Source organism: Ranitomeya variabilis, chromosome 1, assembly GCF_051348905.1.
Source record: "Ranitomeya variabilis isolate aRanVar5 chromosome 1, aRanVar5.hap1, whole genome shotgun sequence".
Lineage (NCBI taxonomy): Eukaryota > Metazoa > Chordata > Amphibia > Anura > Dendrobatidae > Ranitomeya > Ranitomeya variabilis.
This window is the reverse complement of record NC_135232.1, coordinates 162,544,552-162,563,457: the sequence shown is the minus strand read 5'-3', so window position 1 is coordinate 162,563,457 and position 18,906 is coordinate 162,544,552. Positions and strand designations below refer to the sequence as shown.

At 44.6% G+C, this 18,906-nt stretch overlaps 1 protein-coding gene across 2 annotated transcripts in view; it reads right to left on the bottom strand.

Annotated features, from left to right (window-relative positions):
- Positions 1–18,906, bottom strand: part of SLC25A46 (solute carrier family 25 member 46) — a 54,819-nt gene that overhangs the window by 31,138 nt on the left and 4,775 nt on the right. For both annotated transcript variants that reach the window (XM_077290248.1, XM_077290238.1), the window contains exons 2-3: positions 2,762–2,804; positions 1,025–1,082 (exon numbers count right to left, since the gene is read on the bottom strand). In XM_077290248.1, coding sequence (XP_077146363.1) covers positions 1,025–1,082; positions 2,762–2,804 — 101 coding nt within the window. The remainder of the gene's footprint in view (positions 1–1,024; positions 1,083–2,761; positions 2,805–18,906) is intronic.

Below are 18,906 nucleotides of genomic sequence, written 5' to 3'. Positions count from 1 at the left end.
TATTTGAAACTGTTCCAAATTCCCTCCATCTTTACTGGAGCCCCAGTTCCAATTGCCAAACAACAGCCTCAATGCACAATGTTGCTTCTACCATGTTTTACTGTGGGTATGGTGTTCTTTTGGTGATGCACAGTGTTTGCTTTGCACCAAATGAACTTTTCGGTCTCAATCCCCAAAAAAAGTATAACACTGGCATCATCAGACCATAGCATATTTTGCCACATGCTTTTGGTAGACTTGATTTAGGTTTTGACAAAACATATCCATACTTTATCTTTAGATTGTTGTCATTTGTTGTCATTTGCACTACACAAACAGTACTTGCCAGAAAATCCTGTAGCTCCTTTAATGTTGTTGTAGGCCTCTTGGCCGCATTCAGTACCAATTTTCTTCTTGTCTTTTCATAAATTTTTGAGGGACTTCCAGTTTTAGGTACAGTATTGTCACTGTTGTGCCAAATTTAGGTCATTTCTTGATAACAGTCTTCATGGTGTTCGATGGTACTTCTAATGCCTGGGACATTTTGTTATACTTTTCTCTGACTGATAGTTTCAACAATGAGATCCCTTTGCTGTGTTGTAAGCAGTTTATGGACCATGGCTTGTGCTGTAAAATGTAACTAAGAAAATGTCAGGAAAATCCTATTAGAACTTATAAACCTTATATGGGGTAAATCAGAATCACGTTAAATGATGGCAGTTGTGTGCTGACTACTATTTAACATGAGTTTACTGATTGGCTAACTCTGAACACCACATCCCCAAGAGGATGTTCACACTTATGCAACCACATTATTTTAGCTTTACTTTTATATCTCCCCCTCAAAATGATTTCATTTTGTTTCTCAATGGATTTATACAATTTATGGGTGACATTAAAGGTGCAAAAAGTTCTGAAATGATTCTTCTTGGTATGGTTTCTTTACATGACAAATACCTGGCAATTTAACAGAGGTGTGTAAACTTTTCATATACACTGTACCTCTAATCGTGCCACTACGTTAGTTAAAAAAAAAAAAAATTACCTGACATTGCCGGCGCAGGACAATACAGGGGTGAGCCAATACATTTTCTGTAAAGAGACTTGAACAAAGAACAGTATATGATTATTTCATAAATTGACAAAGATATCAGATATTTAGCACAAAAAACGTTCATAACTAAACACATCCTTAATGGCAACAGTAGGTGAAGACTTAAAGGGGCTGTCCCATTAATATTACATATCTCTAGATCACACAAAAAACAAACAAACAAACAAGTTCTTAATAGCCATCTATTTTTTTTTTTTAAAGATCCTTTTTATACATTGATGTTGCAGGCTTACTTGTAGACCTGCTGTTGCTATTTGAATGACATTCTTATCACTCCACCCAATGCCTGCATTACTGAAAGCTGGCGGCTCCCAGAAAAAAATAAAATAAAATTTTCCCAGATGCCACACTTTGAATACAGTGGATGGGCACCTTCATAACACTATTAACCTGCAGATTAATTTTACATCTGCAGGATAGGCCTCTTTCACACTTCAGTCTTTCAGCTCCCGTCACAATCCGTTGATTTTTGAGAATGCAGGATCCTGCATTTTCTCATAGACTTGTATTAGCGACAGATTGTGACGGATGGCCATCCGTTTTATCAGTCGTGCACTGGATCCTGCGTAAAAAAACGGTCCGACGTTCAGAGGAACGTTTTTTTCTGCACGTCGGAAAATCGGTCAGCTGACTGAAAAGCAGGAATCCAGCGACGGGTCCCGCCTTTTCAAAGAGAGCATGCGTGGAAGAATTTCCTGTCAGGGAAACTCTCTCTCACTCACTCTCTTTTTACTATTGATGCTGCCTATGCAGCATCAATAGTAACAAGATATAATGTTTAAAAAAAAAAAAAGTCGCAATATTCTCACCTACTGACGTCCCGCGGAGCGTCACCGATGCTCCGGGCAGCCAGCGTTCCTAGTAATACATTCTAAAATCGCGAGACCGCGACTTCTCGCAAGATTTCGCAATGTATTACTAGGAACGCTAGCTGCCGGGAGCATCGGTGCGCGGGACGCCGGTAGGTGAGAATACTGCGAGTTTTAATTTTTTTTTTTTTAACCTGGGCTGTGTTGTGTATGCGTTTTCACAGCGGAAAACCGCTGCGAAGAAACATACACAACAGGTGCACATAGGCTCGACAGGTCTGTCAGAAAGACGGGCCCAGTGCACACGTTTTCCACAATCTGCACAGGATCCGTCATTTCAACGTCTTGATGGATCCTGTGCAGATTTGGAAGACGGAAGTGTGAAAGAAGCCTTAGTTGGTTCCTTTTAAGTAGTGCAAATACATTTACATATATCTATAATTTACACCATGTGTACATTAGGGTTATTCCAGTCTACAAAAATCATCACTATCCAAAAGGATAGGTTATAATGGTTTTAATTGGTGATCAGCGTCCTACTTTAATCCACACATTAAGGCCCTGAAGTCAATAGATTCTGAGTCAAATGGAAAGACACGTTGGGCCTTGCCAACTCATTCAAACTCCCACAAGTAATGACTGAAGCGGCAGGGCACAGAACCAAGGGGCCGCACCATCTGACTCCTCTGGGCTGCGGTCTTGTGAGCAATGGCGAACGTGAGACACAAGTTGTCCATTCTGGAGTTGTAGGGCCCCGATAATCTAACATTCATCACCTACAGTAGACAGGAATAGCCCTTTAAAACTATTACACATTACAAAGATGTTAAAAGCCATGGAAGGTCCCAAGAGGACATACCTTGCAAGTCCAATGCCAAATCCAGCAAACCGGCTGAGCTGTTCTGAAAGAAGAACATGAGAAATACAGAGCCAATTGAATCATTGATAAAGGTTTACTTTTTCACTACAGAACAAGCCATCTGCAAAAATACAAGTGTATAACCTAAATCATAGAGGGGTTATATCACTTGGAATTCAGGTGCTAGGACCCCACCGATGTCCACAAGGACCACTCTCTGGGTATTCATTTCACAGGATAAATAAGGACAAGATCAGTGGGGATCTGATAGCTGAACCCCCCTCTGATCACCAGAACCCATGCTGCCACTCCATTTAACACTCCTGAGACTGCTGGAGATAGACAAGCACTGCAGTCCTGTCAATAGATGATCACTTGTTATCACCAGAATACACCATTTATAGAGAAAGTGGGAAGTTCCCTACCTACCCTAAACTACCACCAATGGGCTTACTATCAACAGTGGAAGTTAGGAAACCCTACAATGTGACAGCTTTCAAAACGTGACTCTTTATGGCCACAAGAAAATCTGAATTCAGAATATAGTCAACTAACATTGCGATCACTAGAATGAGTGCAGGCCCCCTTATTGGAACAGGTGGTCACAAATCCTACACTTAAGAGTCCACTGTGCTTTGTTGTAGGCAAGGAATCCAAAAGGTAACATTCCTCCTTGTGGAGAGCAACACATCAAGCCTGACATGGAGAAGTGAGGAGACTTAAGACGCAATGCTCATCTGGGAAATCTGCAAATTGTCCCTTCAAAAGGACCTGACTTTTAGGATTGCTACTTCTTATATGTGGCACTACCGTTCTGGTCCTCTTCCTCTCAGAAGAGACAATTTGTTGTAGGCATCTACAGAAGTCAGACACACTGATGCCATATTGGGATTGGTCGATAACAACAGTCTCTAATCTTTCTTACCTAGCCACATTCAACTATGTGAGATCGATGCGAGCCGCATCCAGCCAACTCCACTGCCCAGAGTAGTGACCATCAGAATCCATGCCGGTGTGTTGATAGTCAACGTTTCCCCATAAGAACACACAGACAGTGCCCCCTCCTCCCTTATAGGCAGTGTTCTTACATCCAAGGGTTCCCATTTTACCCGTGTGGTATTCCCGAATCAGGCACTGTTGCATCCAACTTTAAGCACCCTCTGATTAACAGTATCATCCTATTTCCACCATCTTCTCGGCAAGCATATGCACATCTATATCTGCTCTTCTGTACAGGGCTGCTTTTAAAAGTCACCATCTAGAGACCTTCTCTTCATGGTTGCTAGACCTGGTGCTAATTCACCAAGCTGGCAGTCACGAGTCTCATATCATAGGTCACAGGTTGGGCCTGTTGGTCTATAGCACGGGTGATTTGTTCCAGTTGATTTAGTATATGTTTGCCATATCATTGACCATCTTAAGCAGTTTACCTGCAATGTTCTGGCCCAATAAAATAACAGTAAAAAGTATTAGGTTATTAAGAAGAGTCAGTGTTATTTCTTTTCAATAGTAAAGTATGGAAAAATCCGCTCTGACGATCAAAATTAGGAATGAGCTCTACTAGTATAAAGTAATATTCCACAACATTTTGGGGCGGCTTAAAGCTATGTTCACATGGGAGGTTCTTTTTCCCCCCAGAAGACCTCTCCAAAATGTTCCTCGAAAACTCAACCAGTTAATTTATATGGGAAATCTGCATTTCTGCTCACATATTTTTTCAACTTTTGTTTTCATGAAGACATTATGAAAAACTGGTGAAAAAAATGCAGATCACTTCTTTGAAGCAGATTCTGGTGGAAAACTCTCTAAATTAAGCACTGTCCAATCAAAAGGTTTCAAATAAACGCTTCAGATTTGGAAAGTGAAGCGAAATGATTATTCTTTGGGTGGCTTCTGCTTCTCTAATGACGCTGTGTGCATATAGCTTAAAAGAGGTTGTCCACTACTTTAGCATTGATGACCTAACCTTAGGATAGGTCATCAATGTGGACTCAGATTCAGTAGCAGCCAGTTCTCACTTGCAGAGCTGGCTGTCTTCTGATATAAGGCAGAGGTGTAGTACCAAGTCTCAGCCACTATTAGAAGATAACCAGCTCCGCAAGTGAGTACTTCCTTCCGGCAGCCACCCGATGACAGCATATCGGCAGGGGTGCCGGGAGTCAGCCCCCGACCGATCAGATGTTGATGACCTATTCTAAGAATAAGTCATCAATGGTAAAGTGGTGGACAACCTCTTTAAGGGTATGTTTATTTTTTTTTAATGTTCCTTTGGTCATTTCCTATGCACTTTTTTGAGCCAGCTTTTGTGTGTATTTTTAGGGTTTTTGTACTGTAGTTTTCTAGACTTTTTTTTTTTTTAATTTCCATAAAACAAATAAGACGCTAGCATTTTTTGTTAAGCAAAAACGCCAATACAAAGCTCGAAAATGTGTTTGGCCATCTTTTTAGCTTTCCCACTGACATCTGTTGTAAAGTATTTAGCATCTGCTTAGTGGTAAAAACTCAGTAGACTGGACATGTTAGGTCTTTGAAACACTTGGCTTCTTATGAAAGCCTCAAAAGCCAGAACTGAAACTGTATACAGCTAGTTGCTTTTACATAGAAATGGTAGATCCATTCTTTTAAGTGTATTTGCAGCAGCTTTTTCAGTTCCAAAAATGTAGGAAAAAGACCCAGTATGAACATATCTTACATCTTGACTCTCACAACCAGTTTGCATTTTTTCTGCTTCAATTGATTCAAAAACTTAGAAAAAAACCCAGCACCATGTGTCTATGGTTATTTCCTTAAATTTTATTTTTCTATGTAGAAAAAGAAGCAACATGTCAATTCTTTGGACACTTTAAATTTAACTATTGAGTAGAGATAAGTGAATTAATTTGCAGGTCTATGGTCCAGTGGCCACAACAGTATTCCATGGCCGTGAGCAGGAGACATGCAAATCACCTTCTACTGGATGGCATCTCTGGCTCCTCTTCCGATTCGTAGACCCGGCATGACATCACGAATGCGCCATGTTGCAATCATGACCTTGCAGTGAGCTTACAAATCAGAAAAGTCACAGAGGATTCAAGCGGGCAGATGATCGCAGGTGTCCAACATCTGGTGGCCATAAAATAATGGTCTAGCCAATGGACCAAAAAAAAAGCCAAAAAAAAATCCAAAAAACTATTCAGAAATTATAATCCATCTATCATTATTGGAGAACTCCTTTAGAGGGGTTGTCCACTACTCAGACAACCCCTTCTCAATCACTATAGTTTCCCCATGTAAAATAGTAAGCCTAAATTAGCTTGCGATGCTGGCGCCATTCCAGCGATGTCACCACCTACTCTCCAGGGGCAAGCGTGACATTAACATATTATGTAGTCAGAGACTGCTTTTTTCCCCCTCGCTTCCTTCGGATGAAACGGACATCCAGAAGAAGAGTGCAATAGTATGTTGTCGCTTTGACCAGGTGTCATGTTGGTCTGAAGCGCCAGGGAGAACAGGCGCCGGCATCACTGGAAGGGTGCCAGCACCAGAGAGGGGTTCAGCTGCTATTTTGGGGGGGGGGGGGGTGCGCTGTATGGGAGGAGGTTGTCTGAGTAGTGGAAAACCCCTTCAACGTTCATTTCATGGAGCTGTGGTGATCTGCTCAGCCTCTTGGCACCTGTCACACAGAAAGTTGTTGCCGAAGTCTTGCATTGTTGCTCAACGTTACCTCCACATTACACAGTTTGTTACTTGCGCATGACATTAAAATAAAAAAAATTAAATAAAAAAAAAAAAAATTGTAAATAGCCCTTGAGTAATGACTGTTAGCCAGACATCCTTATATAACAGTCATACCATGATACTGTGAGTCAGCTGTCCAGCTGGTTGCCATGCAAAACTATAGTCTACTGCTACACAGATCTACAAGTACCGTATGTAAATATCCTCATTTATTTCTACGTACTACGTAAAATAATGAATCAGGCAGCAGCCACTGATGCAAAGTGAATGCAAAAAAATGCTAAGTTCAACACGTTATTTCCACTTCTGATTCTCAGCCCATGTTCCCACCTGCACATTTCACAGACGATATTTTCAGGTGAAAGGACAAAATTCATTATGCTGAACTGGGTCCATTGAGCGTCACTGGTGTGAGGAACACAGCACTTCTAGCATTTCCGTTGTTCTGTTTCTATGATGGTGCAGAACAATGGAAATAACAATGCAGATATGAAAAGCCTTGAACGCCCATTAGTAGTTGGCACCAAGTGTCTCCACTAGATGCCATAAAGCAGAAGATATGGGAACAACCTTCAGGTGTGAGTCACAGTTCTGGTGACAGGACCATGAGAGATCTCCATGAGTCAGCCGTGCTTCTCCATCAACACCAACACTTTACCTTTACTTTTTGAAAATGAGCTGTAGCAAAAAGCAAGGGTGATACAGGGGTGGCTACCTCTAATCACCTTACCTCTCTACTCTCAAATAATTATGTATTCAGCAGTAGGTGAGACAAGTTAAAATATAGCGCAATATATTCATAGTAAAACCAAAACAACTCAACAAAAACTATAAGATATTACATATGAGGCAATAAGACATCACAAAAACACATCCACATGGACCTATGTATTCAATTTGTTGACTGTGGTCCTTTCTTTCCCATTGGTGTTTTGGATTGTATCAATATGATCCAGCACTAGCAACACTTGGGAATTGTGCTAATAGAGAAGTGCAAGTACCGTATCTCCCCTGAAGAATCCAAAAGAAAGGGAGAAGCGCGTCAGGAAGCACACGTTATTGTATGACAAGTTCACTCCGAGGGTCAACTCCGTAATCCTTGGACGCACATTCAATTGAAATGTATTGCCGAGCAGAGACCCTCTACACAGCAATACCTATGCCAGCCAATCAGAGGCTAGCAACTGACATCAGCGCACGGGTGCGGCAGAGCAGCTGACATAGGCATGTCGGGTCTCGATTGTCAAGGGATCTACAATGCCTGCAGCCACATGTGCAGTAAGGATGTGGAAGGAACAGAGGACAGATAAGAAAAAGCTTTCTTTTGGTTGAGGGGCTCACACTATTTGATTAAATCAAATTCTGTGCAAAGCGTCTCTTAAATATTTTTCTAATGTTCAAAAGCCATTTTGCTATTCAAATTTCATGTATTTCATATTAGACATGCTTTGGCACGATAGAGTGCAACCTTTTTTTGTATATTATATATGGAGGTAGCTGCTCCTGGTATGCACCTATTCACACTAGTTTGGATGTGCCAGTCTTTTTTCTGTCATTTCCACTCTCACATCAGCCATAGACTCAGTCGCCCCTCTCATGCATGGCAAAGTGCAACGAACCAATAGGCAACCTTGGCATAACAATCTCACAAAAAATCTTCGACAAGCATCCAGGGTTGCAGAGCGACGTTGGAAGAAAACACGCCTGCCAGACGACTTCATCGCTTTCAAACAAGCTACATTTGACTTCAAATTAGCCCTCACCTCCGCTAAACAGACCTATTTCACTAACCTTGTATCTTTACTTTCCTACAACCCAAAACAACTGTTCAGCACATTTAACTCCCTCCTCCGCCCACCACTGCCACCTCCCCTCATCTCCTCCGAGGACTTTGCCACCTACTTCAAAAACAAGATCGACCAAACCCTAACTGTTCCACCACCCCAACCACTCCATATACCAGACCTCTGCCCTTCCCTAATAACCTATCTCTCCAACATCACTGAAGGAGAGCTAACTCGCCTCTTTTCCAAATCACACCTCACCACCTGTGCACTTGACCCCATCCCCTCCCACTTGCTCCCCAACCTCACTAACATGCTCATTCCAGCCATAACCCATCTCTTCAACCTATCACTATCTTCTGGTACCTTCCCCTCTGCCTTCAAACATGCCACCATCACACCCATCCTCAAAAAAACTAACCTTGACCCAACTGCTATGCCCAGCTACCGACCCATATCACTGCTCCCGTTTGCTTCAAAACTCCTTGAGCAGCATGTCCATGCTCAACTTTCCTCCCACCTCTCATCTCTCTTCCTTGACAACCTCCAATCTGGCTTCCGCCCCCAACCACTCCACCGAAACTGCCCTGACAAAAATTACTAATGACTTACTCACAGCCAAAGACAGACAGTTCTCCATCCTCCTCCTTCTTGACCTGTCCTCTGCTTTCGACACAGTAGATCACTGCCTACTGCTACAGATTCTTTCTTCCCTTGGCATCAAAGACTTTGCCCTGTCCTGGATTGCCTCATACCTTTCCGACCGCACATTTAGCGTTTCCCACTCCCACACTACCTCCTCATCCCGCCTTCTCTCTGTTGGAGTCCCTCAAGGTTCTGTCCTAGGGCCCCTACTTTTTTCCCATCTATACCCTTGGCCCAGGACAACTCAAAGTCCCATGGTTTCCAGTACCACCTGTATGCGGACGACGCTCAGATATACCTCTCTGGCTCAGATGTCCATCTCTTCTGTCCAGAATCCCGGAGTGTCTGTCAGCCATATCCTCCTTCTTCACCTCTCGCTTCCTAAAACTCAATGTAGACAAAACTGAACTCATCATCTTTCCCCCCCATCTCACGTATCCCCCCTACCTGATCTATCTATTATGGTAAATGGCATCACGTTGTCTCCCGCACCTGAAATCCGCTGCCTTGGGGTAACTCTCGACTCTGCCTTGTCCTTCAAACCGCATTTTCAAACTCTTGCCACCTCCTGTCGACTCCAACTCAAAAATATTGCCAGAATCCGTCCCTTCCTCACCCCACAATCTACTAAGACTCCTGTGCATGCCCTCATCATCTCCCGCCTCGACTACTGCAACACCCTCCTCTGTGGCCTCCTCGCTAACTCTCTTGCACCACTCCAGTCTGTCCTCAACTCTGCTGCCCGGCTAATCCACCTCTCTCCTCGCTACTCCCCTGCTTCTCCCCTTTGCAAATCCCTCCACTGGCTCCCAATTCCCCAATGAATCCAGTTCAAACTACTAACACTGATCTACAAGGCCATCCACAACCTGTCCCCTCCCTATATCTCTGAACTAATCTCCCAATACCTTCCCTCACGTAATCCCCGATCCTCCCAAGACCTCTTAAGGTACCTTCACACGAAACGATATCGCTAGCGATCCGTGACGTTGCAGCGTCCTGGCTAGCGATATCGTTTCGTTTGACACGCAGCAGCGATCAGGATCCTGCTGTGATGTCGCTGGTCGCTGAATAAAGTCCAGAACTTTATTTGGTCGTCCGATCGCTGTGTATCGTTGTGTTTGAAAGCAAAAGCAACGATACCAGCGATGTTTTACACTGGTAACCAGGGTAAACATCGGGTTACTAAGCGCAGGGCCGCGCTTAGTAACCCGATGTTTACCCTGGTTACCAGCGTAAAAGTAAAAAAAACAAACAGTACATGCTCACCTGCGCGTCCCCTGCTGTCTGCTTCCTGACACTTACTGAGCGCCGGCCCTAAAGTGAAAGCACAGCGGTGACGTCACCGCTGTGCTGTTAGGGCCGGAGCTCAGTCAGTGTCAGGAAGCAGACGCTGGGGGACGCGCAGGTGAGCATGTACTGTTTGTTTTTTTTACTTTTACGCTGGTAACCAGGGTAAACATCGGGTTACTAAGCGCGGCCCTGCGCTTAGCAACCCGATGTTTACCCTGGTTACCCGGGGACCTCGGCATCGTTGGTCACTGGAGAGCGGTCTGTGTGACAGCTCTCCAGCGATCAAACAGCGACGCTGCAGCGATCGGCATCGTTGTCGCTATCGCTGCAGCGTCGCTTCGTGTGAAGGTACCTTAACTCTCCTCCACACTTATTTGTTCCTCACACAACCGCCTCCAAGATTTCTCCCGAATATCCCCCATCCTCTGGAACTCCATGCCTCAACACGTCCGACTATCTACCACCCTCGGATCCTTCAGACGGAACCTGAAAACCCATCTCTTCAAGAAAGCCTACAGCCTGCAATAACCATTCTGCTGCCTCGCCATCGCCAGAGCTGCTGCACCTCCGACCTTCTGTCTCTTCCCCATTATCCCATAGAATGTAAGTCCGCAAGGACAGGGTCCTCTCCCCTCTGTACCAGTCTGTCACTGTAAACTTGTTTACTGTAAACAATATTTATAACCCTGTATGTAACCCCTTTCTCATGTACAGCACCACGGATATAATGGTGCTATATAAATAAATAATAATATGGAACATATCTAAATATGGGGACCTGTATATAGTGACATGAATACAATATCAGACTCTGGATGAGGACATAACTATGGAAATAACTAAAACACCAGGGTAAGAATCGGGCAGCATTACAAGATTAATACGAGGTCACATTACTGCAAGAAGGGGACCAGGATGTGTGACATTACTACAAGAGGTTAACTAAAATTACTATATAGTGCTAATTGTAAGACAATATTACTGTATGTGGCCAATTGGGGGACACAATTGTTAAAAATTCTAAATTAAGCATGAAAAAATATTTGCCACTAGAAGTGCTGTCTTAAACATAAGCTAAAGTAAACAAAAAAAAATGCACATTTGCTACCACCACATCCATAACGACCCAATGTCTAAAAAAAATTTAAGTACGGCCAAAATGTTCAAAAGGTGAATAGAAAAAAAAATAAAAAAATTGTATCACTAAAAACGTCACTTTGTCCTTCAAAGAATGGGGCCCCCCCAAATTCAAATTTGTTCTATATGCGGCCCATATACCCAGCCAAGTTTGAGACTTCCTGCACTAGACGGACATCTGATGTCATAAACATTCCCTATGGATCAGCACATGGGTGAGACCGCTATAATAGACTTATATGGCTATTGATATTTGCACTGTACATAGGAAAGTGTGATACATATGGGCTTTGTGCAATTTATGTTGAAGTCAATAGAGCGAGGTACGAGTATGTCTTGTGTATACTGATCATAGTACCAGTGATCTCTATAGGTTACTAGAAGACATATTCCAGGTTGCTTCATGTATGAACTGTACGCTATATACCAACTAAAGAGCCATATTCTAATCTGCATTATATTGGTGTATGCTGAAAGAAAGCAGCCTCACCTTCTGTGTGTATTAACTGACTACTGCGAGTCTTAATCAGATAAATGTAGTCAGCAATGTATTGCAATTAAACAGTTGAGATTGGACGGCGGTAACCATAAGGCGTGTTTATAAATTTAAAAAAAAAAAAAAAAAAAAAAAAAAAAAAAATCGCCAGGGTTAACACAAACTGGTCTGTTCTAGATTGGTGTATACTGATAAAATAGGGTCTTCAAAGTACCATATGGACTCCAGCAAGTCGTAACCTGGTATACAATAGATTTGGGCTAAGTTTAACATCAGTCAGCAGTAGGCTGTTAAATACATGCAAGAGGATTATAAGGGTGGCAAAAAAAAAATCACCCCGGCGAAAGGACCGCGGTCAACAAATTGAATACATAGGTCCATGTGGATGTGTTTTTGTGACGTCTCATTGCCTCAGTAGTTAATATTTTATAGTTGTTTGTTGAGTGGTTTTGGTTTTACTTTGAATATAAAAGTTATATTTTAACTTAAAAGCCTCACCTACTGCTGAATACAGAATGAGCTGTAGCCCAAATCCCATATTTGAGGCGTCCTTGTTTAGCGCTCACTACTTTACTTATCTAGGGGCATTTACGACATGCCCACATATTTTGGCAGTGAGGTTTTATTGTAAGATACATAAAAGGCCGGTTCAATACCAATAAAAAGTTTTACATCCGACACCCTCACATATAAAAAGTCACCACTATGGCCTTCTCTCCACTCGCCTGACCTTTGTCTACAGCAATAGTAACACAATTACTTCCCGAACCCTCTACGGCGTAGGAATTACCGACAGAGGTTACACAAAGAACGATAAGGAATCGGCTGCACTTTTCATCTTTGGAGCAAACTCTCGGGTTCCCATCACATCACACAAGTGGTTTATTAGATAGGACTGGAGATTTCTGCAGCTCGTACAGAGGTTTCGGCAAAGCAAACTCTGTTCAGGTGAAGGGGACAAATGCAGAAATCTCTACAACTAACTATGCATACTGTTGGCCTTAAACAGGACCCGTCACCATGTCAAAAGTGGTCATATTTTGCAGTTTTTTATCCCTCTTGCTTTTTTAATGAGTATTCTTAAATGTCCCCATTTTTTTTCAATTGCCATACAATTCCAGATATACAGGATGGGCCTTTTTTATTACTTATTATGGTCTTTACGAGGGTGCGTGTCTCCAGGCTGCTCTACATAATTACTCAGACACACCCCCTTGAAATACCAAAAAATTAGAATAAAAAATCCCATATCTCTGGAACATATAGCAAATAGAAATAAAATATGGCATCATGGGCTAGTCTTGTCTCCAATCTACAGACCAGGCTAGTGCATGAAACAGCAGGCAGCTCCTGCACATAGACATACTCACATCTACTGAAAGAGCAACTCCTTTGTAAAGTTCAGTGCTTTTCTGAACTTAAAGGGCATCTGTCAGCAGGTGGAAGCCTCCTATGCCATTGATATGAGCTTGTAGGCCATAGCAAGCTGAATAAAACGATACCTGGATATCTGTGATCCGATGTCTTATTCCAGAGAAATCCACGCTTTTCTTAATATGTAAATCAGCTGTCGAGATCTATGGGCCGGACATAGATCTCCCTGAGAATCTACTTATTTTAGATGAAAAGAGGGAGATACCAGTGTGAGTTTGTAGATCAGTAGAGCAGACTGTCAGTAATTACGCCTCACAATGGTAATGGCCCATTCATTTAAAATAATCTCTGGAGCCAAGTTTTCAGGGAGATCAGTGTCCGGCCCAGAGAACTTAACAGATCATTTACATTCAGGGGCGGATTATAAGAGGGTCAATATGGGCGGTAGCCCAGGGCCCAGTGGTGTGGGGGGGCCCTGGGCTACCGCACAGATTGCCCGCCGCCATCAGGGCATTACTGCCCGTGCCCTGACTGGCGTATCATTCATGGGCCCAGTGGGCAGAGAGAGGGGGCCCGCATCGGGCCCCATCTCATCTGCTCACCGGGCCCCTACCGGCGCTGCGGCAGTTTCCTATTGACGTGCGGGCGCGCGCCCGCACGTCAATAGTTCACAACAGCCGCCAGCCAATTGGAGGCTGGCAGCTGAAGCCGGCCGCAGGCGCAGCGCACACGTCGCCGGCGTCTGACGTCATTGTCAGTCGCTGGCGAGTGCGCGCTGCTGGAAGGAGCTCGCCGCCTGGAGCACGGACAGGTGAGAACTCGGTTTGGTTTTTTTTGCTAACCTAACGGCAATCCGGGCGGGCCAGAATGCTGGACAGTCAGTGACACTGTCTGACTGGGGGCAATATGCTGGAGAAGGAGGACACACTGGGGCAGATGATTGCTGGACACACTGGGGCAGATGATTGAAGGACACACTGGGGCAGATGATTGCTGGACACACTGGGGGCAATATGCTGGACACACTGGGGCAGATTGCTGGGCACACTGGGGGCAGGACTGGAGGCATGTGCAGAATGTAGATACGGGGCATGATTGGAGACACGGGTCAGAATGAAAGACATGGGGCAGGATTGGATCATGGGGCAGGATGGATACGATGGAGACAGATGGGGCAGGATGGGGAGATCATATGGGGTAGAATGGATACTCATGAGTGCAGGATGGGAGAACATATGGCTGGAGCCAGGAATGAGATAAACGGGGCCAGGATGGGGAATATTATTACCATAGGGGCTAACTAAGGGATATTATTACTGCAGTGATGTATTTATTTTATTTTTTTGAGTATACTGTTTTAAATGGGGGGAGGTCCTGTTACTGTGCAGAGTGACACTATATCGCCTTTTTTTCTCCATGTGGTGTAATGTAGAAGTTGTGACAAATTAAGTAATGTGTTCTGCAAGCAGAGCTCGAGATAACTGTTATTTCCTGCAGAAACGAGTCCTGGCTGGAAGAAATGATGGCGGTCTGTGCTGGATGAAAGATGAAGGACTTCACCTAGAGACGTCACTGGTGAGTCAGTGTTACCTGTACACTGACACTATACACTGTATACTATATACAGAGGTCCTGTGTACAATGTCACCAGTGATCACTGTATTACCTGTACCCAGACACTGCATACTAAGTACAGATCTCCTGTGTATAATGGCACTTATGGTGATAGTATTGTTTTTTTTTTAATTACTGATCAGTATTGTAGTATTCAGTCACTATGTGGTGGTAATATGTGGTCTGGACATGGTGTTGTGGTATTTGTCCCTTGTATGTGCTATTTGGTCACCAAGTGGTGGTAATATGTGGTCTGGCCATGGTGCGGTGGTATTTGTTCATTGTATGTGATATTATTCGATCACTGTGGTTGTAATTTGTGGTCTGGTCATGAGGCAGTGGTATTTGCTCCTTGTATGTGATATTGGTCAAAATATACCTAAATTGTATTGCATATTTTAACAAATATTTAATAGGTTACAGTAGAGTGGGGCCCGGCCATTTTTCTGGAATAATGTGGTTCAGGTATATCCTGACGACCCCCGTCACATGACCCGGGGGGGGGGGGGGGGGGTGGCTTTTGGGCCACAGTGTCTGAACAGCCCGGGGCCCTGGCTACCCTTAATCCACCCCTGTTTACATTTAAGAAAAACGAGGATTTCTCTGTAATAAGAAAATGGATCGTAGATATCCAAGTACTATTTTTCTCAGCTTCATATGACCTATGCCCATATAGACAGCTTAGGGGGGGGAGGGGGGGGGGGTGTTTCATCCTCCTGACACAGATTTCCTTTCATACTGTGCACCCCTCATGCTGCCAACACAGCTCTAACCTGTCAAGACATGACCTCCATAAGTCCTCTAAACGTGTCATGCTGCTGTCACCTTTTCCCAGCATAGGAGATAGCTTCAACATTAGTGGGGTATCCAACCACTAAACCCCCACCGATGCCAGGACAGGGCACTTCCATCCCTGTTACAATAAAGGGACAGTGCGTATATATTTACTTGCAGCCCCATCCAATCCCGATGTGAGTGCCAGAGGCAGATGAGTACAGCGTTTCATCAGCCCCTTAGAGAATGGACCGGTGGTCAAATGTACACACTGACGCTCCATTCTCCATTCTTGGTCCCCTACTGATCTAAAAATGATTACCTGTACGTTGAATAGGAAATAAAGGGGTATTTTAATAAGAAGTTAAAGGGAACCGGAGAGCAAATACATGCGGATTGGGCACAATGAATCAGACACTGGATGTAGGATTTCAGCCATGTATGTTTAGCTCTGAAAAGCAGCAGTATTACAGAGTAAAACATTTTAAATGCCGCGAGGGGCTGAGCCATATGGGAGACTAGTCAGACGGGTGGGTTCCCAGCAGCTTTTCCTCGCCCACTGCCAACGACTCGCAGAGCTCTCCCTGCGTGCTTATATAAGGAGAGACCTGTATGTGATTTTAAGGCTGGGTGCACACAATCCAGAAGTAGCAGCGCTTTGGACACAGCACAAGTTTGCTACATCCAAAGCGCTGCTGTCTATTGAACGCAGGTGATTCCACATGTGATCACTGAACCGTGTGGAATCACCGTGTTCAAAACATTCTATGGGTGAAATTTCTCTTGTGCAGACTAGCATCTCCACAAGATAAATAGACATGCTGCAGTCTGGAAAGACGCGCCGCATGTCCGTCTCCATGAGTGATCCGCTGGCGTCTGTGCACGCATATTGGGATTTCTAGAATTTCTGTCCACTATGCTGTAACATCTGGATGCTGCGGGTTGGACACTGTACAAGTACGCAGCGTCAAACTCACAGCAATTACTAATCGTGTGCACATATCCTAAAGGTGTTCAAAGGTGTTTCCCCACATTCAATCTTCAGGGGATGCATGCCACCAGGCTTCCAGCTTGCTGATTGGTGTGGAGTACAACGGGAAGTGTGCTAGTAAAAATTAATAGTTCAGGATGGAGACCTGCCTGAGAAACTGATCCGAACCCGCTAATACTGCAAACAGAGGCAGCTATGAGGGAGAAGACAGCGGGGACACAAACTCACTGGATCCAGCAAGCTTCATTGTAGGATGAGCAAACAAGCGCCTCTTGCCTAGGAGGACAGCAACCTCTGAAGTGGCCGGTAACGGGAACAAGCAGTTCCGGGGACGCTCCCACAGAGAATACAGATCTGCTGTTCCGGGGACGCTCCCTCAGAGAATATAGATCTGCTGTTCCGGGGACGCTCCCTCAGAGATTACAGATCTGCTGTCCCGGGGACGCTCCCTCAGAGAATACAGATCTGCTATTCCGGGGACGCTCCCTCAGAGATTACAGATCTGCTGTTCCGGGGACGCTCCCTCAGAGAATACAGATCTGCTGATCCGGGGACGCTCCCTCAGAGAATACAGATCTGCTGTTCTGGGGACGCTCCCTCAGAGAATACAGATCTGCTGATCGGGGGACGCTCCCTCAGAGAATACAGATCTGCTGATCCGGGGACGCTCCCTCAGAGAATACAGATCTGCTGTTCTGGGGACGCTCCCTCAGAGATTACAGATCTGCTGTCCCGGGGACGCTCCCTCAGAGAATACAGATCTGCTGTTCCGGGGACGCTCCCTCAGAGAATACAGATCTGCTATTCCGGGGACGCTCCCTCAGAGAATACAGATCTGCTGTTCTGGGGACGCTCCCTCAGAGATTACAGATCTGCTGATCGGGGGACGCTCCCTCAGAGAATACAGATCTGCTGATCCGGGGACGCTCCCTCAGAGAATACAGATCTGCTGTTCTGGGGACGCTCCCTCAGAGATTACAGATCTGCTGTCCCGGGGACGCTCCCTCAGAGAATACAGATCTGCTATTCCGGGGACGCTCCCTCAGAGATTACAGATCTGCTATTCCGGGGACGCTCCCTCAGAGAATACAGATCTGCTGTTCTGGGGACGCTCCCTCAGAGAATACAGATCTGCGGTTCTGGGGACGCTCCCTCAGAGATTACAGATCTGCTATTCCGGGGACGCTCCCTCAGAGATTACAGATCTGCGGTTCTGGGGACGCTCCCTCAGAGATTACAGATCTGCTGTTCTGGGGACGCTCCCTCAGAGAATACAGATCTGCTATTCCGGGGACGCTCCCTCGGAGATTACAGATCTGCTATTCCGGGGACGCTCCCTCAGAGATTACAGATCTGCTATTCCGGGGACGCTCCCTCAGAGATTACAGATCTGCGGTTCTGGGGACGCTCCCTCAGAGATTACAGATCTGCTATTCCGGGGACGCTCCCTCAGAGATTACAGATCTGCGGTTCTGGGGACGCTCCCTCAGAGATTACAGATCTGCGGTTCTGGGGACGCTCCCTCAGAGATTACAGATCTGCTATTCCGGGGACGCTCCCTCAGAGATTACAGATCTGCGGTTCTGGGGACGCTCTGACCCTACAGACTACTGCAATTATCACAATTTGACCCTTGTCAAAGTCCCTCCAAGGCCAAGTTCCCATGATGACTTTCTGGCGAATTTTTGATGTTGCAGATTTTCCGCACCAATTAGTTAATTGAGGTCACTTTACATTTTTTGCTTGTGTTTTTAGCGATGTTTTTGTCTCTTTTTGTCATTATGTTTTAAATAAAGTTGCTTCCTGTTACTTACACTAAGTAACACGGTAGGTGAGAGAACAGCAAGTGTGAGACTCCTATCACCCTGCTACACACTGCTGGCTGTGCCCACAAGCTGGCGAGTTCCTATAGACCGAGCCCGTGTGTAACTTGTGGATCTCATCCTTCTCCACTTACCAAACACTAAAGAGGGTGAAAACGGCAATGAAATCGCACATAAGGGCTCACTCACACCGCCGTGTCCATTGGATGCGGGCTATATGATATATATATATATATATATATATATATATATATATATATATATATATATATATATATATTTTTTTTTTTTTAAATCAGATAGCACTCGGACCAGTGTTATTTAATGGGGTTGTGCTGATGGACAATTTTTTTCCCTGACAGAATCTGAGCAAGAAAAAAAAAAAATCCATCCCTCCATGCTACAATTTCACTCTGAAACTGGATGCCACTCACCCATTCAAGCCTATGGGTGGGAGAAAAACAGCGGACTGCACTCGGATGACATCTGAGTGCAGT